A 21,357-nucleotide genomic window follows, 5' to 3' on the forward strand; every position below is an offset into this window, starting at 1 on the left:
GTGCCCTACTTTAAGGAGAACAGTTCTCTATTTGATGGAATCTCCCCATCAAGTCTGGGTTGAAGATGAAAAAAAACCCTAAGATGGCAGAGCCAGGATGGAGTGGAGATTAACACTATGCACTTGAAACGCATCTAACACACATGACTTCACCCCCTGGGAACTGTAGTCTGTCTCTACAGTGCTACAATTCCTAGCGCCCTTAAAGAACTACAGTTCCCAAGACTTTGGGGGAATTCATTTTTTCTTTTGGGGGGGTGCGTTGAAATGTTTTGCTGTGTTTTCAGTGCTGGTTTCAGTAGGGTCACTTAGGGGTCTGCATTGGGATAGAAATAAAATGTAAAATAAATGAAAATGTATGGTGTGGATCTGCCGGGAAGTTGCTACATCATTCACAGGCTGTGGCTGCATAGCCCACAACAGTTGCCACGATTATATTTCTGCTTAAATTGTTGCAATTGTTTCGAAACGCGCATCTCCGCAAAGAAGCACGCGCGCATTTTATGCAAAAAGGTATCCTCTTTTTTTGATTATGCATTTCATCTGTAAGTTAGTGGGTCCCCCCCCCCACTGAAAATGCTACAAAGTGTCCCCTTGCTCAAGGGGTTAAACGTACAGAGCGAGACTTCCTAGAGAGAGACCCAGGAATTTCAGCTGCAGACGCTCTTTCCTGCTTCTTGTCCCTCTTCGCACCCCTTTCATCACTCCTGGAAAACTGGCTTTTGGGATTTGATTGCCCGAGATCTGACTGAGCGGCTGGGCGGCTGCAAATTCTTCAGATGCGTGCAGGCGCGCCATGCAGAAGCCCCAAGGAGCAGGTGGGTCACAGAAGGGGAGATCTGTCTGCAAGGAAAGGGGTGGGTGGGTGGCCGAATAGCAGAAATCCATGGCTGGAAGAAGAGAGATGAAGGCAGCAGGGTTGATCCCTCCCTCTTCAATAGGCTAAACAAAATAAAAAAATTAAAAAAATTCCTTCCAGTAGCACTTCAATACTCTTCTTCAATAGGCCACCGCCCACCCCTCTCCGCCTGCAGAAACGTAGTCAGATCACATTGGTCCATAGAGCTCAGTATTGTCTGCACTGGCCGGCAGCCGCTCTCTGGGGGTTAAGCCGGGGTGTGGGTGTTTCTCTGCCAGCTCTGCCTGCAGACCAAACCTGGGATCCTCTGCATGCAAAGCTTTCTCACTGAACTAAAACCCTTCCCCACAAACGTCTCACAACGTGATCTCTGCGAAAAGTGCTCTTCCTAGGGATTTAAGAACATCAGAAGCCACCTTTGAGTGATTTTGCACTATATTGTCACACGGACTTTCAGCAGCTCTCCAGGGGCTGAGAGCTAGGAGTCTCTCTCCCAGCTTACCTGGAAATGTCAAGGGTTTTAATTGCTTTACCACCAAGCTTTGAGTCTTCTCCAAGAGCTGTAAGACAGACAGAAAGTATTTTTAAAGGTTTTTTTTAAAAAAATAAAATAAAATTCTGCTGTATGCTGCCCTGGTGTTTTGCCGAAGGGTGGTGTATAAATAAATGGGAGGGCGGAATTAAAAGCAGAAAGCTTGGTGGTGGCCGCCCAATTCTTCAATGCCTTCAAGGTGTCTGCATTTCTGAATGCCCATGCATTTTAATTTGAATTGGGAACTTTTTCAGCAGGAGTGCCACGTTTGGCTTGAGCCCCCACCCCTCAGTGTGTAATGCCTTATGTGTGTATAGTGTGTATAATTATATATATATATTTATATAAATATTTATTAAGATTTTTGTAAAAGAAAAGCATAAGTAACAAACAACATTGCTTATATCATAACAAAATTTCATAACTTGTTTAGACTTCCTCACGTCTCCTGCTCCCACTTACATTGTTAAAAAGTTTTTTCAAGCAAATTATCATCTTGTTTACAATCTTGTATCCACTCATTTAAATATAATCTAATAGTTCTCCCAAAGGGTTTGTCTTTTCCTTAATCTCACTTATCATCAAATTCCAATCTAGTTTAGTGGTGGCCAATTATTTATGATCAAGCATCCTTCTTAACATTCAATCAAGTTACAATATTTTTGTAAATAAATTTTAAATTTCTTCCAATCTTCTTCAATCCTTTCTTCTCCCAGGTCTCGGATTCTGCCGGTCATCTCTGCCAGTTGCATATAGTCTATCAGCTGCATCTGCCATTCTTCCAGTGTGGGTAGATCTTGAGTCTTCCAATTCTTGGCAATGAGTATCCTTGCTGCTGTTGTTGCGTACATAAAAAATGTTCGGTCCTTCTTTAACACCTTCTGGCCGACAATACCCAGGAGGAAGGCCTCTGGTTTCTTAGTAAAGGTATACTTAAATACCTTTTTCAACTCATTATATATCATTTCCCAGAAGGCCTTCACTTTAGGGCAAGTCCACCAGAGGTGAAAGAATGTTCCTTCATTTTCTTTACATTTCCAACATTTATTATCAGACGAATGGTATATTTTGGCAAGTTTAACTGGGGTCATGTACCATCTGTATATCATTTTCATTACATTTTCCTTCAAAGCATTGCATGCAGTGAAGTTCAGCCCAGTGGTCCACAACCTTTCCCAGTCCTCAAACATAATGTTATGCCCAATATCCTGTGCCCACTTTATCATAGCAGATTTAACCATTTCGTCTTGTGTGTTCCATTTTAACAGCAAGTTATACATTCTTGATAGTACCTTAGTCTTTGGTTCTAACAATTCTGTCTCCAACTTCAATTTCTCCACCTGGAACCCTAGTTTTTTGTCATTTTTAAAAACTTCTTTAATCTGGGCGTAATGTAACCAGTCTCGCACTTTACCCTCCATTTTCTCCAAACTCTGCAATTTCCAATTGTCACCGTCTTTTTCTAATATTTCCCAATATTTTGGCCATTTGGCCTCCATATTGGGTCTTTTTCGGGCCTTGGCTTCCAGAGGGGACAGCCACCTCGGAGTTTTGTTTTCCAATAAGTCTTTGTATTTTGTCCAGACATTGAATACTGCTTTCCTGACAATATGGTTCTTAAAGGCCTTATTGATCTTAACTTTGTCATACCATAAATATGCATGCCAGCCAAAAGCATTGTTAAAACCTTCCAAATCCAACACATCAGTGTCTTCAAGAAGTAGCCAGTCTTTTAGCCAGCAGAAAGCTGCGGTTTCATAGTACAGTTTTAAGTCTGGCAGGGCGAAGCCCCCTCTTTCTTTCGCGTCAGTTAATATCTTAAACTTAATTCTGGGCTTTTTGCCCTGCCAGACAAATTTAGAGATATCTCTCTGCCACTTCCAGAAACACTCTGTCTTGTCCACAATTTGCAATGTTTGAAACAAAAACAACATCTTTGGCAATACATTCATCTTAATAGCAGCAATTCGACCTAACAAAGAAAGCTTCAATTTTGTCCAACTGTCCAAGTCTCTCTTAATTTCAGACCAACATTTTTCATAATTATCCTTGAATAGACTCAGATTTTTTATAGTGTGTATAATTATAGTGCCTTTATTGCCAGCAATGTCCCAAGTTGATGCCCCAGATCTGAGAGCCCAGCATCATCTCCCGATGATGATGATGATGCTCCCAATGACCTGTCCCTGCCCACTCCTTCTGGCTGTAGAGGCCTGTCAACTATTGCTTACTCATGAGTAGGGCCCTCTGGATCTGTAGGTGCATATGGCATCGTCATTGCTAATTCAGTCCGGACCTGAAACTTTTGACGTTTGTGCTGTCAAGGACTGAGACAGTGACTGACAGTTCCAGGGGTCTTTCCTTAGGTATCAAGACAGAAAAGCCCCTTAAAGGGGATCCTCAGGCCTGGATTCAGGGGGCCTCGCCTGCTCTGCAAATCCCCAGCCTATGAAGTGCTTGATTTGCCCTCCAAACACCTCCATGCCTGGCGCCAAGTCAGGGCATAGGCATGACATCCAGGAAGCCATGTTGGAATGTCCTCTGGTTGCTGTGGCAACAGGACAACAGCTCTTTTTCTTCAAGGCCTCCTCCAGGTAGCTGTCTGGCAGGCAACGGTAGCCCCTATTCTAGCCCTCAGGGGAGTGTCTTCAGCCCCCCAGAACCGCCCCCCTAGGCTTTGCCTTTTCACAAGGTGAGAGGGCTGGGCCTTGGAGGCCTCTTCAAAGAGCAATAAATCTTCTCACTGCTATCAGGGTTTCCCCCTGGGAAACCTGCTTTTTGCCGCTGCATCAGAGCAGACGTTGACCTGCGGAGAATGCGATGGACATTTGCTCTGATTCAGCAGTAAAGAGTGGGAAAATAGCGGGACAAGCAGAAGTGTGGACAAGCCCTCAGTTTGGTTCTCCAATAATTTGTAGACCAGTGCACTTTGATTGTTGCCACATTTGCACCTTATTTTTACAGCAGTATTATACCACTTTAACAGTCATGCCTACCCTCAAAGAATTCTGGGAAATGTAGCTAGCTAAAGCTGCTGTGTGTTGTTAGGAAACCCCTCAATTCCCCTCACAGAGCTACAGTCAGTGCTCCCCCCCCCAAAAAAAGTTTAGGGGTACTCTCATTTTCCTACTCATATTGAAATACTGCCCCCTTAATGAGATCAAACAAATTCAGAAAAAATTTAGGGGTATGCATCCCTCCAGAAAAAAAGCACTGGCTACAGTTATCAGAGTAGTTTAACAGTCAATCTCTCATTTCAGGGATCTCTGGGAGTTGCTGCTCTGTGAGGGGGAATAGGGCTCTCCTAACAGCCCTCAGTATGGCAGCCATTATTAATTGCTTCTTACTCATTGCCGGCTCCTGAAATCAAGAATCTTGTTTTCCTACTGATTCCACAAAAGTGTGTATCGTACTGGGGCTTTGTGGGTTGCAGAGCTGTAGCTAGCTGATCTTGTGCCCCTGACAGAACCGTCCAGATTGCGCCCCCTAGGAATGTGGCACAGAAAAAAATAGGGGAAAACAGTGCCCCACATATCATATAAAGAGCCTCTATTTTAAACCTTTTCTTATGAGGCAATAATCAATATTTTTATTTATAGACATATTTATGGACATATAGTTTAGCCGATTTTGTGGGGGGACACCTCTCCTGCGCCCCTGGCGGGTGGCTTCCTCATCACCCCCAGCTATGGCCCTGGTGGGGTGTGAGGGTGTATGTACTGAGCACTTTTATGGGCACCACAGGGGGAGTACTGGTGTGTGCACCAATGCCCATGGGTACCATCTTGGCAATCTCAATGTTTTTTTGACCAACAAATGTTGAGTGGAGGTTATATTTGCCTGGCACTGCCCTATTTTTCCACTTATGCATGTGAATTTCCTTTTACAGTGCTAAGGAGGACGAAATTGGAAGAACGTTACCCAGAAGCACCTGAGAAAGAGGAGAGGTTAGAGCCCAGAGGGGAAATTTTTCACACTGCCCAGAGTGGGACCATAAAGAAGCTTCTGGCTGGGATGGCTCCAAAGCCAATTAAGCAGGAACCTGAGGAGGGGCTGCAGCCGTGCTGGGAGGCCCAGTGGCAGGAGTTCTTGAAAACCATGCAGACCCCCTATTTAGGGTGGAGAGCCCCACAGCTGTCTCCACCCCACTCGGGGGGAGGCCCAAAGGAATTCCCAGCCTCCTCCTTCAAGGAGGCTGGCTTGTGGCCGAGAGGAGAGAGTGCCACCCCGATTCCCCCCAGCCTTCCTAGAGAAGCCTCCAAGAAAGCTGATGAAAGCAGCCCAGATTCTCCTGCAAAAGTGAAAGAAGAGATTCTGGAAGAGGAAGAGCCCACTAGCCTGGAGACTCGGTGCCAGTGCTTCCGGCAGTTCTGCTACTGGGAGGCCGAGGGGCCCCGCGAGGTATGCAGGCGGCTCCAGGGGTTTTGCCGCCAGTGGCTGAAGCCGGAGAGACACACCAAGGAGCAGATTCTAGAACTGGTGACCCTGGAGCAGTTCCTAGCTGTCCTGCCCCAGGAAATGCAGAGCTGGGTCAGGGATGGCTGCCCGCAGACCTGCACCCAGGCGGTGGCCCTGGCAGAGGATTTCCTGCTGGGACTACGGAGGGCTCAGAGCATTGAAAAGCAGGTGAGTACCTAAATCTCAGGGATGCAGGTGGCGCTGTGGGTTAAACCACAGAGCCTAGGACTTGCCGATCAGAAGGCTGGCGGTTTGAATCCCCTCGACGGGGTGAGCTCCCGTTGCTCGGTCCCTGCTCCTGCCAACCTAGCAGTTTGAAAGCACGTCAAAGTGCAAGTAGATAAATAGGTACCACTCTGGTGGGAAGGTAAACAGCGTTTCCGCGCGCTGCTCTGGTTTGCCAGAAGTGCTTAGTCATGCTGGCCACATGACCCGGAAGCTGTACACCGGCTCCCTCGGCCAATAAAGCGAGATGAGCGCCGCAACCCCAGAGTGGGTCACGACTGGACCTAATGGTCAGGGGTCCCCTTACCTTTACCTAAATTTCTGCTACTGAGCGATGGGCCTTCAGCAGTTGCTGTAGGGATAGAGAACTGGTTGTCCTCCAGATGTTAGTGGACTACAGCTCCTATCATCCCTCATTCTGGCTCATGCTTCCTGGAACAACATTTGCAGGGGCACAATTTCTGAATGGTTCCACAGAGGCAAAGCTGGCTGAAGCAATGAATGCAAATTTCACCCTTATTTTACAGTAAGCTAGGTTCTATGGATATTCACACAACCCTTTGCAGGCTCCATCCAGACCAGCAAGAAACATTATCAGAGGTCAAAGACACATTCCAGAAAAGCAAAAATCCACAATAAGGGTGTGAAGTAAGGACAGGGAAGGGGGCGGCCTGGGGAGAGCAAATGTGGCCCCGGGAGGGTTCCAAGGGCCAGATATAGATATGTGGACCTGTGATGAAGCAGCAGGAAGCCTTTCGTCTGCTGATTTTCTGTGTGTTGGGTAATGACTATGAAAAGAAAAGGACAATCCTTGATATAACCAAGCCCCAGTTCCTGTTTCTCGTAAGATAATTGTACACCTGCTCTTATTTCCAGCTGTCTAAGGCTTTGGAAGTGGTGGTTGTTGATCCCTCTGATGCTGAGCACAGCTTGTCAGGTGAGGTGAAGATGCAGCTTGCCATGGAGGCCCAGATGGAGAGTGCTGCTGCAGCCATCTTGTTCAGTAAGTTCTGGAGGAGGAGTTGGGATTCAGCTCAGCTTATATGAAGACTGGTGTGGTTTACATGGGGAGAAAGCTTCCTTTCGTCTTTATCTATCCCATAGAGAGCAAAAGAGCGAGTCTGGCTCCTTTTGCATCTCCAATTTAGTTTGCTAGAACCAGGAACTCTTTTACTATGCAATACGCATTTCCTGTACTAAACGTAGCTTTCTTTATTTTCCACATCTAAAGTCTCACTGTGATTGCTTTAACTTTGAAGAGTGCCCAACGGCAAGTATTCAGTACTCAAACAGCTTCCAAAGTGTGTGCTAACTAATAAAATCATAGAATTGTTGAGTTGGGACCCAAGGGCCGTCTAGTCCAACCCCCTGCAATGCTGACTCCCTGTCAGATGGCCACCCAACCTCTGCTTAGAAACCTTCAAGGAAGTCTTCAAGGAGTCTACAACCTCCCAAAGCAGTTTGTTTCCACTGCCAAACAGCTCCTACCATCAGAAAGTTCTTCCTAACGGCAAGGTTAATAAGCAGAATGAGCCCAGTTAGGTGATGAGAGGTTGCAAGAGCAAATGTGGTGTAGTGGTTAGGCTGTCAGACTAGAATCTGAGAGACCAGGGTTCAAATCCACATTCAGCCAATAAGCTCACTGGGTGACTCGGACCAACTACTGCCTCTTAGCCTCACAGAGTTGTTTCAGGGATTAAATGAGAAGTATGAGAATCATGGCGTGCTCTGGTCCATGGGGTCACGAAGAGTTGGACACGACTAAACAACAAATGAGAATCATGTATGCCACATTGAGCTCCTTGGGGGGAAAGTGGGAAATACAGTCGTATCTCGGAACTCGAACGGAATCCGTTCCGAAATGTTCAGAAACCAAAGCACGGCTTCTAAGCTCCTGCAGCCAGTCGGAAGCTGCGGAAGCCCTGTCGGCTGTTCGGTTTCCAAAAGAACGCCCGAAAACCGGTACACTCACTTCCGGTTTTCGATCGTTCGAGAGCCAGAACGTCCAGTTCCCAAGGCGTTCAAGAGCCGAGGTACGACTGTAAATACAACCAATAAATTACTCAATAAAATTTTTAATTGTATCAGATTCATTCTGAGGTGCTTCTGTTCTGCTTTGTATTTATTAACTCAGGTGCTTACTGTGGGCAACGAATGGGTTCATGTGAATGAATGAGCAGACCAGCCAGTCTCCTTGGTTTCCATTCTAGCCTCAGAGCAGGGATGGGGGAACCTGGTCTTGAACCAGGGATGCCCATTCCCTTGTGTTGTGTCCCATGAGTCTCCTGATTGGTGTAGCTTGGCTCTTCATTTGCACCCATTGCCTCATCTTGCCCTAACAGATGCCATAAGCCGATTAGGTGTATCTTGTAGCATTGAGTTCCACATGCTGGTTGTGCTTATGCTGAGATTCTCTCCATTTCAGGGGCCAACAAGCAGGACCGCAAAGCTGGACAAAAGAGTGTGCAGTGGGCGCCACATAAGCAAGTGGAATTCAGTGGGGCGCCCTTGGGAATATCCGAGGGGAATGTATTCCTGCTTCCTGAATTGGAAGAGGTTCGCAGATGGCCACAGGCACCACAAAGCCACATGGGAAGTGATCCAGGAACAAAAGTGAAGGAAGCCTCTTACGTTGGGGAAGGCAAAGAAGAATTCAGCAAAAGCACTTTCCAAGCAGGAGTCAACCAGCAGAAGATTAAGGAGGCAGGCATCAACTGTGCGGTCAGCTTCAGCCAGACTTCTGTCGCCCTTAAGAACCAGGCACTGGAAATAGTTGACAAGCTGTACAAATGCTCAGATTGTGGGCGGGGTTTCCACCAGAAACCGTACCTTCGAGTCCATGAACGAACCCATATGGGCGAGAAACCCTACAAATGCTTGGACTGCGGGAAATCTTTCAATCGGAGGACCGGGCTTTGTAGCCATCAGAGAGTGCACACAGGAGAAAAGCCATACCGGTGCTCCTATTGTGGGAAATGCTTCACGGGGACTGGGAGCCTTAAAGAACACGAGAGAACCCACACAGGAGAGAAACCTCATAAGTGCTTGTACTGTGGCAAATCTTTCAGCCGGCGGGGTGTGCTTTGTAAACATAAGAGGCTACACACCGGAGAGAAACCATACAGATGTTCGTACTGTGGGAAAAACTTCAGTCAGAGGTCGCACCTTATTTCCCACGAGAGAACCCACACAGGGGAGAAGCCCTACGAATGCGCAGACTGCGGGAAATCTTTCCGTCAGAGCAACGACCGCTCTCGGCACCAGAAGATCCACAAAGGTGAAAAAACGCACAAATGTGCCGAGTGCGGTGAATACCTCGTCAAGCATGAGAGGACCCATGCAGGGGAGAAACCGTACGAATGTGCAGACTGTGGGAAGAGCTTCTACCAGCAAGCCCACTTTAATGCACACAAGAAAATCCACACGGAAGAGGTAGCTTACCATTGTTTCGAGTGTGGGAAATCCTTCCGCCAGAGCTCTGACCTTCGTAGACATCAGAGCATCCACAATGGTGAAAAGCCACATATATGCCTTGAGTGTGGGGAACACTTCTATCAGAGAGCGTACCTTATCAGGCATCAGAGGATGCACACGGGAGAGAAACCATATGAATGCTCGGACTGCGGAAAGGGCTTCTACCAGCAGGCGCATCTCAATGCACACAAGAAAATCCACACGGAAGAAAGACCGTACCACTGCTCTGAGTGTGGGAAATCCTTCCGCCAGAGCGCCAACCTTCGTAGACACCAGAGCACCCACAATGGCGAAAAGCAGCAACAATGCCCAGAGTGTGGAAAGAGCTTCTATCACAGAGTGTACCTACTGAGGCACATGAGGACCCATACTTGAGACGCAACTTAGCTTTTCCCCACTAGAAAATAGCTTGCACAAATCAGAGCGCTTACCTTCATGGATCAACTGTGACGATGGGAGAATCCTTCACCAGCCCAGTCACAGACTTTTTAAACTCCTGGGAGGAATTAATCATCATAACCTTTGCTGGGTTGTAAGAAAACCCAGAGATTGCAATGTTTATTTTCCCTTGGAAAAAGAATTAATGCATTAAAATGCCCTCAAACTGTTGCAAACTAAATGTGGAAAGAACTTGTGCCAGACATGTCTGGGTTTTAGTGCTACACCATTGCAGAAACTGGTCGTGGACGAAGGATGAAGCATGCAGAGGACCTCATTGTTCAGTTGTTGCTGCTGTTTCATTTCTCTTTAAAAAGCTTTCCCGGCCTTGTAGACTGATAAGGCAGCTTTGAAATGGCAGAGCCACACAACCTTGGGTTGTCTCCAAAGCCAAGGGAATGAGACTGGGTGTTTCAGTGGTCAGCAGAAAGGGCAGGAGTGGTCAGCGGTGCTTATCTGTCCTGTTACCGGCATCTCAGTAGCTTAGTGACTGTGGCAAGTGGTGCAGATGCATTGTTAGAACAAATCCAGTGCCCCTGCCGGCGTGTTTGCACCTCACTGACATCACTGCTGTCTCCCCTCTTCTAGTAAGCTGCAGCAATGCTGGCGATGGGATTCTCCTCTTGCCAGCTGCTGCTATTGAAATAGCACAGTTACCACCAGAAGCCATCTTGAAAGCCAAGAGAGAGCAAGCATCAGTGGTCAGCAGGGATGGAGGACTGGGTTGGATCCTAAGAGAAGCTCACTTAAAAATTCACAGGAGGAACCTTTCCTGTCCTTTAATTTAGGATCCCAAGCCATTCGAGTCTCTGAATGACTATAGAGTTGGGTCAACACTGTTGATGGTGCTGATGGGAGTCAGAGTTTGACAGTGCCTAGACTGAAGCCCATCTGGTGATCTTTAGCCAGTCACAGACATTTAGCTGTAGGAAGGAAAAATGTCTGGGGAAGTCTTGCCTTTCTTACAGGAAGGTGGCATGGGGGACAACTGTAGGTGGAGCCAGAATCAAGAGCAGGTAGAGGTGGAGAGACACAGCCAACTATTCTGGTTTTGTTCCCATCCTCTTCTGTGCTGAATTCCACAAAAGCAAAATTGAGTCTAAGCAGGAAGCTGACAGATGAGGCTACCCCCTGGACTGGAGGCCAAGTAAGAAGGCAGGCCAGACTGGGCTGGCCGAAAACTATTTGATGCGGCAGTGCCCTATTGGCCCTAATGGGCTAGCCTTGATACTGTGTATAGGGAAAACTAAATGTCAGTGGGAAAAGACTGTAATTGAACCTCACTCATGCCATGTTTTGATTCCACAAGGATTTTCTTTATTCTTTTTGTGAGGATGACCATTCATGTGGGATAACCAAGTCTAATTAATACACAAAGTTATACCACAGAGTAAGCTGTCCTGCCAGGCTTAGCCTAGGTCACTCTCCCTCACCTTGGGAGGAAGGTAATCAAGCCTATTGTTGTACCCTCAAGTTACCTGAGAAACTCAGCATGTAAAGAGCTGGCTGCTCCAAGCTCTGACTGCATAGCTCCAACAAGCCCCACTTGAGCTCCTACATCAATAATTTAAGAACTTTCTCCACTGTAACAAAGCCACATTTACTGCCTGTGCAACCTTTTCTGAATGTTGTGTGGAAAAGCACATGAACCTGACCTTTGGAGAATTTGTAAGTAAACCATTTTTAACTTACCAAATGTGTGGTCTTTTTCTATACTAGGGAATGAGTACTGGAAGCTTGAAACCTTTAGTACAACCCATATTATATCAAAACAATACATTTTATAAATGGAAGAACATGACTTCCTGAAATGCTACGAGCAACCCCCCATGGGCTGTCCAGGGGTGGTAGTGGTGGAAAGTCTGTGGATCCTATCAACCTTTTTCTAACACAAGGTATGGTGTGTATAGCTGCTGTTGTACAAAGCCAGTCCCAACCAAAACAAATAATTGGCTGTTAACTAAAAAGGCTGAGAAATGCCACTGAAGGTTTTGATCCAGTCTTGGTATAGCTGGTCAGTCTACCTTCAAGGATGCTTACGGATAGGAGGGAAGTTGTAGCTCAGCAACATCAGGAGGGGCAAAGGTTTTCCTATCCTTGATGGAGTTGCTGATCATGACTGAAGCTCGGAATCACCTCTATCTCATAACTCAAATTTTAGGAGATTTCACTGTAGTATGAAGGGTTGCAATTTGGCATCCAGCTTGAGCGGATGAAAACTCAAACCTTTTTTTAAGAATCCCCCCCACATCCTCCTCTTAAGGAATTAAAAGATAGAATTTCACTTTCCCAATAGCAGTCTCCCTTTTGGTTGACCTCCCAGGGTTTATTTTCTGATATTGAATAAAAGACAAATGCAACAGCGGATGTTTCTCTCAAACAGAATATTTATATAGTTCCTGCACGTAGGTGAGACTTGTGCTCATTGACCAAGGTTTCGTGGTATTTTCGCAATCCGAACACACTTCCAGACCCACTCCTGTCGCATACTGCATTTGAAGCCTGCACAACACGTGACACACATTCCTCGCCCATCAGCTGAGTGAGCCCAGATGTTACACAGCCCATGTACGGTGGCCTGCTGGGGCCTGCAAAACCAAGCTGCTTGTTAAGTGTCTGGCAGGCCACCTGTGCATGGCTAGCATGTTCTGCTTGATGTGGCAGATCTTGCTTTTTAAAAACATGTGGTGGGAATCACCAATGCGGTGCCTTCTACATGTTGCTGGACCAGCAGCTCCCATCTGGCCATTTTGGTTAGGGCTGATGGGGAGCTGAAGTCCCAGCAACATTTTCAGTGCATTCCTGACGTATGATGTTATCAGGGTCAGCATATTTTCACTCTGCAGTAAAAGCAATGGCAAATCGTTCCCACTTAGCAATGCGTCAGGCCCAACAAACCACCTTTTCAGTGCCTCTCAGAGTTACTGAGTTACTCTGTAGCTAGGACAGGTTTCTACACACTGAGCTGCCACAGGGGGTCGGCACCACAAAGGGTGCGTTTCCTGCCGCTGTCGATTCCCAAATAAAGCTCCAACCACGCTCTTCGAAGGATTTCTCAGTCCTGCCCCTGTCCCCACCCCATTGCGCTCTAATCATTGGGATGGCTACTTTCCGGCACATATCCTGTCAACATATTTAAGGGCTGAGCGGCTAGGGGGGCCTCCCCTCCCTTTGGCGCGATCACGCGGTTCCTCCCGCCCTGCGCCGACTTTTTCATGCACAGCAAAGTGCAGTTCCCCAGGACCACGTAACCCAGCGCTGGGGCGTTTAAGTGGCTACCCTTCCGGCAGGTCTCCCGCTCATGCTGGAGCAGCGACGCTCGGCGCCGGTAGCTTTTCCCGCAGTCTTTGCAGCTGTATGGCCGTTCCCCGGTGTGGACCCGCTTGTGCTGGCTGAGGTTGGAGCTGGTGCTGAAGCTTTTCCCGCAGTCCGTGCATTTGTGGGGCCGCTCCCCCGTGTGGATCTTCACGTGCCGGCGCAGCTGGGACTGGCAAGGCCACCTCTTCCCGCAGTAGGAGCACTCGTACGACGGCGCCTTCTCCGGACGAGATACGTCGGGGCTCTGGGAGAAGCCTTTCCTGCACTCTGCCTTCTCAGGCGTCTCATTGGGGATTCTCCCTTGGGAGGGGTTTTTGTTGAAGCGTAGAGCATCATCTTCTCTGCAGTCAAAGCCTTTCCTCAGGGTGTTTCCCAGAGGGTCTTCCTGGAGCTTCTTCACCCCCTGCCGACTTGCGGGCCCTTCAGACACCTGGAACAAAGCCCCACTGCCCTTTTCCAAGGAGGTCTCGCTAAGTTCCACTCCCTTGGGTCTTTCTACATGAAGATTCTTCTCCTTCTTCTCAGTTCCGGAAACAAACAGAGAATCCTGGGTAAATCCCCCTCGGGCTTTTTCTCTGGGCACCCAACTTGCTTCAGCTTGCTCACATCTCTCCAGCTGACTATTCTCCTCCTCATTCTCACTAAGCTGCCCATCACCTAATTAAACAAAGAGAGAACAAGAATGTGGGTATAACGGAATAGTTCCCAGTGTGGGCAGTGCCGGGGAGGGTACTAAGAGGCAAGTTGACGGCAGTTCTGGCCCTGGAGGTGTCTATCAGACTTTGAAAAGCTGAGATTACTGGATCAAGTTCATCCATTTTGTTGAAGTAATTAAGCTAAATAGTTTTAACTGGATTTTGAATAAATGTGCAATTGATTGTTGCTGTTTAGAACCTTATTATGTTTCTGTCTTTTTTTTGTGGCTTGTGCAAACCACTATTCTGAAGGATGCTTTTTATAGGGTAGGGAACACTGGAGTCATATGAGTTTATGGAATCAAGGGGGTGATCACCTGAAAAAGTTTTGGAACCACTGGTTTAAAGAATTTGACATTTTTCCATTTAGAAAAAGCATGGAGCAGTGGCAGGGGGTGGCATGAAAGAAGGCTAAAAAATTAGGCAGGGGGTAGAAAAAGTCAGTATATCCGTCTTCAATATTTTATCAATTTATTTCATAAACTGTATATAACCACTTGATTGCGGGGGGGGGGGTACCCTCAAAGAGGTTTACAAAAAGTATAAAACAACGAAACTATCAGGAAGAAGAGAGTTTAAAACAACAATTTAAAACCATCAAATCAACAATGAGTTAAAAAACAGGTTAAAACACATGTCAACGTTCAACATGTCTTCATAGGCTTGCCTCAACAATGTTTTTAGCTGGCACTGAAAGGAGTACAGTGAAGGCACCTGCCTGACATCAACAGTCAGTCAGTTCCAAAATGTGCATTAAAATATAGATTTCTTGCAAATGCAGCATGATCTATATATTCCTAATGATCAAATCGCCCACTACCACAAACCCTCCACCCACTGGAGAAGTATCCTTGGCATGAGAAGATAGGTGTTCATCCCCATCTCCTGAGGAATGGGCTCCTCCTAAGGGAATGCCTCTCTTTTCCTCAGATCTGGTTCCGATATGAGCCCGTTCCATCAGCCCCAGGCTCTCCTCTTCCAGCAACACTTACTGAGCAAGTTCGTCTCCCCATCGCTGTCCTGCTCAACCGCCATGGGGAGCTGCAACTCTTCGGTGTCCGACGGGTCCTTTTCTGCCTTGGGGGAATTAACAATCACCTGCTCAAAAGGCTCCAGCTCCTGAAACTGAACAGGGGATACCATTCAGAAAACAGCCCTGCAAGATCAGGCCAACTCCCATCAGCCCCAGCCAGGCCGAAGGTGATGGGAGCAGTAGTGGAGCAAGAGCTGCCGTCTCGAGGACCACAGGTTGGGAAAGGCTTATCTATATAGCAGATAACTATCTCATATGTATCAATTAGTCGTTGACTAGGACCTGCGAGACAAGACTTCAAATCCCCACTCAGCCACAAAGCTCATTGGGTGAGCTTGGGCCAGTTGCTTACTCTCACCCTAACCTACCTCACAGGGTTGTTGTGAGGAGGACTATATAAGCCACCTTGAGCTCCTGGGAAGCAAGATGGGATAAGAATGTAATAAATAATAATAAAAATAATATAATAATAGTAAGAAGAAGAAGAAGAAGAAGAAGAAGAAGAAGAAGAAGAAGAAGCAGCAGCAGCAGCAGCAGCAGCAGCAGCAGCAGCAGCAGCAGCAGCACAGCAGGCAACCAAATGTCCCCTTTAAACAAAAGGGGTATTAAAAACTTCACCTGCCTCCATTGTTTATCCCAGCAATCTGGTATTTACAAAGACAGACCACCTCTGCACATGGAGGGCTCCTTTAACTCAGGGATGAGGAATCTGTGGTCCTTCCAATTGGATTCCAATTCCCATCAGCCCCAGCCAGCACATGCCAACCATCAGGGATGGTGATTTATTAAATTTCTGTACTGCCCATCTGAAAATCACAGGGTGGTTTATAATATAAAAATTTAAGAATACACACCATAATAACAAACAAAAACAATCCCCCTGCAGTTTAAGAGGCTATATATTGCTTAATTAGTCAAAGGCCTGGGAAAAGAGGACTGGTTTTAGTCTGTATGTAATGGAGGCACCAGGTGAGCCGCCCTGGGGAGAGCATCCCACAAATGGGGAGTCACCACAGAAAAGGCCTGTTCTTATGTTGTCACACTGCGGACGCCTTGCAGAGGAGACACACAAAGAAGGGCCTCAGATGATGATCGCAGGGTCCAGCTTGCTTCATATGGGGAGACGTGGTCCTTGAGATCTGATGAAAATCATACCTCAAGGAGCTATGATTCAGTTTCCACACCCCTGATTTAACTACTCCCCACCTGCACAATGGCACAGAGAGGAATGATGTGCAACCTGATAGAGAGATTAGTTACATCCAAGAGCAGGGTGCATTTCCTGCATAAGTCCTCAGGACTGAGTCCAAGCAGAATGCACTCACCGGTTCTTCTCTCCTCTCCAGCCTCAGCAGGTAATCCTCCGCCAGGGCCACCGCCTGGGCACAGGTCTGTGGGCAGCCATCCCTGACCCAGCTCTGCATTTCCTGGGGCAGGACAGCTAGGAACTGCTCCAGGGTCACCAGTTCTAGGATCTGCTCCTTGCTGTGCCTCTCGGGCCTCAGCCACTGGCGGCAAAGCCCCTGGAGCCGCCTGCACACCTCGCGGGGACCCTCGGCCTCCCAGTAGCAGAACCGCCGGAAGCACTGGCACCGAGTCTCCAGGCCTATGGGCTCGTCCTCCTCCATCATCTCTTCTTTCACTCTTGCAGGGGGATCTGGGCTGCTTTCATGGGCCTTCTGGAGGGCTTCTCTAGGAAGGCTGGGGAGAATTGGGGCGGCACACCCTCTTCTTGGCCAAGAGGAGGCCCGGAATTCCTTGGGGCCTTCCCCTGAGTGGAGCAGAGACAGCTGTGAGGGTCTCCATCCTAAGCAAGGGGCCTGCATGGTCTTCAGGAACTCCTGCCACTGGGCCTCCCAGCACGGCTGCAGCTCCTCCTCAGGTTCCTGCTTAATTGGCTTTGGAGCCAGCCCAGCCAGAAGCTCTGTGCTGGTCCCCACCTGGGTGACATGAAGGTCTGTTTCGCCCCCCTCTGGCCTGTCCCCCTTTTCAGATCCATCGGAGTCCTGCTTCTCTGTTTTTATTTCTTTCTGCCCTGCGAATTAACAATCAATGTCACAACAACAACAAAATCTTTGACCACCTTCCTCCCAAAGGTGTTGAAAGCAATCTGTTGCGGAGGAAGGTTTATCAGCCCCTCATCAGGTAACTATTTATCTAGTAACAAGGACAGCAATCTAGCAATCATATGCCCTGTCTGGGGAGACCGTAAGAACATAAGACAAGCCTTCTGGACTGGGTCAATGGTCCATCTAGTACTGTATCGACTCCCAGCAGCTGGCAAACATTGCCTCTGACAGTGGACTGATAACCTAGCCCCCAGAGCTAGCAGCCATTGATATTGCATGTCTGTGGAGATTGTCAAAGAGAAGCAGGTGCAGTAAATGATCCATCTCTTTTGACTGGGGCAGCCTCCACCCTGCAAGACGAGCCCTGATGGATCAGACCAAAAGTCTGGGTAGTTCAGCATCCTTTTCACTCAGGTGCCTGACACATACATACAGGGTGCCTGCAAGCGAAGTGTGATGGCAACAGGCCTCATGAAGAAATAAGAACGTGAAGTTCTGCTGGATCAGGGCTCTTTTTATGTCCTTACTATTAATCAGTGCTTTTTTATGGGGGAGTTCACCACAAAGTTTGTTTGATTATTTATTCATTTTATTTTGGGCCTAGTCGCAGTGCCACATGCACACACAACCCAGGTGCTGGGCCAAAATATAAGATCTGATTAATAAACTCAAGCAGAGAGTGATCTGGATTAGAAATGGCCACAACTTTATTTATTACATATATAGGTGGTATTTCTTTTACTCAGGCATTGGGTGTATATCCATTTCAGCTCCTCCCAGCCAAAAAACCCCAATTATTTAATTTTGAAAAGGTAAGGGAACTCAATTCTTGCCCAACCACCCCACCCCACGTTGTTTATTCATGAACAATGTTTTCTGTTTGGGAAAGGCCATAGCTCAGTGGCAGAGTGTCTGCTTTGAACACAGAAGGTTCCAGATTCTACCCCCCAAGTATCTCCGGGGAGGAATGGGAGAGATAGAATCATAGAGTTGGAAGAGACCACAAGGCCCATCGAGTCCAACCCCCTGCCAAGCAGGAAACACCATCAGAGCACTCCTGACATATGGTTGTCAAGCCTCTGCTTAAAGACCTCCAAAGAAGGAGACTCCACCACACTCCTTGGCAGCAAATTCCACTGTCGAACAGCTCTTACTGTCAGGAAGTTCCTCCTAATGTTTAGGTGGAATCTTCTTCCTTGTAGTTTGGATCCATTGCTCCGTGTCCGCTTCTCTGGAGCAGCAGAAAACAACCTTTCTCCCTCCTCTATGTGACACCCTTTTATATATTTGAACATGGCTATCATATCACCCCTTAACCTCCTCTTCTCCAGGCTAAACATGCCCAGCTCCCTTAGCCGTTCCTCATAAGGCATCGTTTCCAGGCCTTTGACCATTTTGGTTCCAGATCCCTGGAAGCTGCTGCCTGTCAGTGTGCAGACACGACTGAGCTAGCTGGACCAGTGGTCTGACTCAGTGCACAGCAGCTTCCAATGTTCCTGCTGGTTGCAACAAGCATCGCACCCAGAGCCTCTCTTCCTTTTCCTCACCACCCCTACAGCTTTGATCCTGGTCCCACTGAAACAACAACAACAACTTATTAACTTTGTATACCTCCCTATACCCCGCTGGTGCCAGTGAAAAGGAGCTCCTTCTGATCTGGCGGGGAAAAGTGGCTTTAAAGTGCCTCTATTTTGCAAAGCCCCCTCTCTGCAAGCATGGATTTTCTGCAGTCCACCCCCTACCCAAACATTCCGCTTTCTCTGAATTATTTCCCTCCTTCCGTTGAACTCACCTTCCCTTTGCAGCCGTTGCATTGCACTCTTCTGGCGATCTGCAATCTGGCGATCTTGCAGCTGTTTCCAGACTAGAAATAAATATACATATATATGCAGAAGTTAAAAGAGATGCAGCTGCAAGGAGAGGAAGCCGGAAGAGCAGTCCTCCGAGTTTTTGCATCTGTTGTGCCTTGCTGGGTCTCTCTAGGAAATACATCTCGGTGCATTTAACCACCCCCTTTAGGCGAAGCGTAGGAGACGCTAAAGCAAGAGAGGGGAACCCTTTTCAGCCTAAGGGTTATATTCGCTTGAGCTGAGTCGGGGCACAAAGCAGCAGTGGGCGGGGCCAGAGGCGAAAGAGGGCGGAACAATGAATGCAGATTTCACCTTTCCTGCAGTAGGGAACCAATATAAGATGCGGAGACATCTGGCTTGCCAGTAGGGGTCTTAGTGGACCACCAGCTGTATCAACAGTGTGATGGAGCAGCAAAAAGAGCTAATGCTATTCTAGGCTGCAGTACCCAGATCAAAGGAAGTTATACAGTGCTCCCATCATCCCTAGCTAACAGGACCAGTGGTCAGGGATGATGGGAATTGTGGTCCCAAAGTGTCTGGAGGGTCGAGTTTGCCTATGCCTGAGCTAGAGCCTGTAGAGAGGGACCTGTTTTGTGTGTTGGGAAAAACGCTTAAGCATATTTTCTCTTTCTTCTCCACAAAAAAAAAAACAAAAACCCCAAAGGAAGTTATACAGTGGTACCTCAGGTTACATACGCTTCAGGTTACAGACTCTGCTAACCCAGAAATAGTACCTCCAATTAAGACCTTTGCTTCAGGATGAGAACAGAAATTGTGCTCTGGCGGCACAGTGGCAGCAGGAGGCCCCATTAGCTAAAATGGTGTTTCAGGTTAAGAACAGTTTCAGGTTAAGAACGGACCTCTGGAACGAATTAAGTACTTAACCCGAAGTACCACTGTAAAGGTAAAGGGACCCCTGACCATTAGGTGCAATTGTGGCCAACTCTGGGATTGCGGCACTCATCTCACTTTATTTATACAGCTTCCGGGTCATGTGGCCAGCATGACTAAGCTGCTTCTGGCGAACCAGAGCAGCGCACGGAAACGCCGTTTACCTTCCTGCTGGAGTGGTACCTATTTATCTACTTGCACTTTGACGTGCTTTCAAACTGCTAGGTTGGCAGGAGCAGGGACTGAGCAACGGGAGCTCATCCCGTTGCGGGGATTCAAACCGCTGACCTTCTGATTGACAAGTCCTAGGCTCTGTGGTTTAACCCACAGCGCCACCTGCATCCCTTTTAAAGGAAGTTATAGTACCATTCTACTCTGCCTTGGGCAGACCACACCTGGAATACTGTGTCCAGTTCTGGGCACCACAATTTAAGGAGGATATTGATAAGTTGGAAAGTGTGCAGAGGAGGGCGACCAAGATGATCAAGGATCTGGAAACCAAGCCTGATGAGGAAGGGTTGAAGGAGCTGGGTATGTTTAGCCTGGAAAAGAGGAGACTGAGAGGAGATAGGCTAGCCATCTTTAAATATCTCAAGGGCTGTCACATGGAAGAGGGAGCAAGTTTGTTCTCTCCTGCTCCAAAGGGTAGAACTCAAACCAATGGTTTCCTTAGATTACAACCAAGTATCAGAAAGAACTTTCTGACAGTAAGAGCTGTTAGACAGTGGTACAGACTCTCCTTCATGGGAGGTTTTTAATATTTGTTTTAATTTGGATGCATTTCCCACCTTGGCAGCCTTCTGATGAAAGGCTTATAAAATGTTCTAATTAATTAATTAAAATTGGAGGTGAGCCAAGCACGATGCTCGCAGTACTAAGCTCTCTGGAGGAAAGGCAGCATAATAAACAGCTGTCAAGAGACAGAAATGTTTTGTGCACTGTTCTTCTCTGGCTACTATAAAATAAACAGGAGTAAGTTTTGGGAAAAAGCTACAAGCTGGAATAACGCCCTCTCCACCCCCACCCCCAATCTCAAAACAAGCCTTGGAATAGATTCACATCTTCTTTTCTGTTTAATGGTTGATATCTACACCCAGAAGCCGACTTGGTTGGAATCCTGAAGAAAAGCTGTTTTCCAGGATTGCCTGTGGGCAGCAACCTTATTCACCTGTTGAAATTTTGTCTCCGATGCAGAACTGCTGGTGGGATGCGTGGGGTTGAGAGCTGGCAGCCCCAACATCAACCTGAGTAACACTATTTCCTCAACATGACTGGTTGCTTAATGGGAAATGATCACCACAGACCAAGCAAGTCCAGCCGCCACCATCCTGAGTTTTCACCCTCCTCTACCACCAAGGAAAGGGAAGGCAAGCTGATGAGGGGTCTGGCTTCTGGAATGCCTGTAGGCCCCGTTGCTACAGGCGACGCTTACAACAAATGGAACCCAAAGAGCAGCTTGGGAGAGCTGGATTATGAAGGCATACAATAAGACAAGAGACAGAAGGCTGGAGATAT

General features: G+C 47.5%; 2 protein-coding genes across 4 annotated transcripts; one reads left to right on the forward strand and one right to left on the reverse strand.

The window, feature by feature from the left end:
* Positions 1 to 693: 693 nt before the first annotated feature.
* On the forward strand, positions 694 to 12,244 carry LOC310837321 (uncharacterized protein). Of its 2 annotated transcripts, none has more exons than XM_083723714.1 (4): positions 694 to 818; positions 5,281 to 6,017; positions 6,951 to 7,077; positions 8,500 to 12,244. In XM_083723714.1, exons 1-4 carry the CDS (start codon positions 797 to 799, stop codon positions 9,921 to 9,923), a joined length of 2,310 nt encoding a protein of 769 aa, XP_083579840.1. In that variant the 5' UTR covers positions 694 to 796; the 3' UTR covers positions 9,924 to 12,244. The 2 variants fall into 2 exon arrangements, with proteins under 2 accessions (XP_083579840.1, XP_083579841.1); XM_083723715.1 differs by lacking the exon at positions 694 to 818 and adding an exon at positions 3,489 to 4,083.
* Positions 12,245 to 12,355: 111 nt separating this feature from the next.
* LOC310837481 (zinc finger protein 202-like) lies at positions 12,356 to 21,206 on the reverse strand. 2 transcript variants are annotated; one of them, XM_083724127.1, is made up of 5 exons: positions 21,011 to 21,206; positions 18,894 to 18,965; positions 16,358 to 17,067; positions 14,992 to 15,124; positions 12,356 to 13,961 (listed from the first exon to the last, which is right to left on the reverse strand). In XM_083724127.1, exons 2-5 carry the CDS (start codon positions 18,913 to 18,915, stop codon positions 13,075 to 13,077), a joined length of 1,752 nt encoding a protein of 583 aa, XP_083580253.1. In that variant the 5' UTR covers positions 18,916 to 18,965; positions 21,011 to 21,206; the 3' UTR covers positions 12,356 to 13,074. The 2 variants fall into 2 exon arrangements, with proteins under 2 accessions (XP_083580253.1, XP_083580252.1); XM_083724126.1 differs by having other exon boundaries at positions 16,358 to 17,062; positions 21,011 to 21,191.
* Positions 21,207 to 21,357: the final 151 nt, after the last annotated feature.

This window comes from Podarcis gaigeae (genome assembly GCF_964106915.1).
Source record: "Podarcis gaigeae genome assembly, chromosome: 2".
NCBI lineage: Eukaryota > Metazoa > Chordata > Lepidosauria > Squamata > Lacertidae > Podarcis > Podarcis gaigeae.

Excerpts from the sequence above, each read along its gene's own strand:
- LOC310837321 (XM_083723714.1), top strand. The coding sequence starts at position 797 with ATGCAGAAGCCCCAAGGAGCAG. Across the intron at positions 6,018-6,950 it reads CTCAGAGCATTGAAAAGCAG|CTGTCTAAGGCTTTGGAAGT; the intron begins GTGAGTACCTAA and ends TCTTATTTCCAG. Across the intron at positions 7,078-8,499 it reads TGCTGCAGCCATCTTGTTCA|GGGCCAACAAGCAGGACCGC; the intron begins GTAAGTTCTGGA and ends TCTCCATTTCAG.
- LOC310837481 (XM_083724126.1), bottom strand. The coding sequence starts at position 21,082 with ATGTTGGGGCTGCCAGCTCTCAACCCCACGCATCCCACCAGCAGTTCT. Across the intron at positions 18,966-21,010 it reads CGGAGACAAAATTTCAACAG|TCTGGAAACAGCTGCAAGAT; the intron begins GTGAATAAGGTT and ends ATTTATTTCTAG. Across the intron at positions 13,962-14,991 it reads TGGGGAGACGAACTTGCTCA|GTGATGGGCAGCTTAGTGAG; the intron begins GTAAGTGTTGCT and ends TTGTTTAATTAG.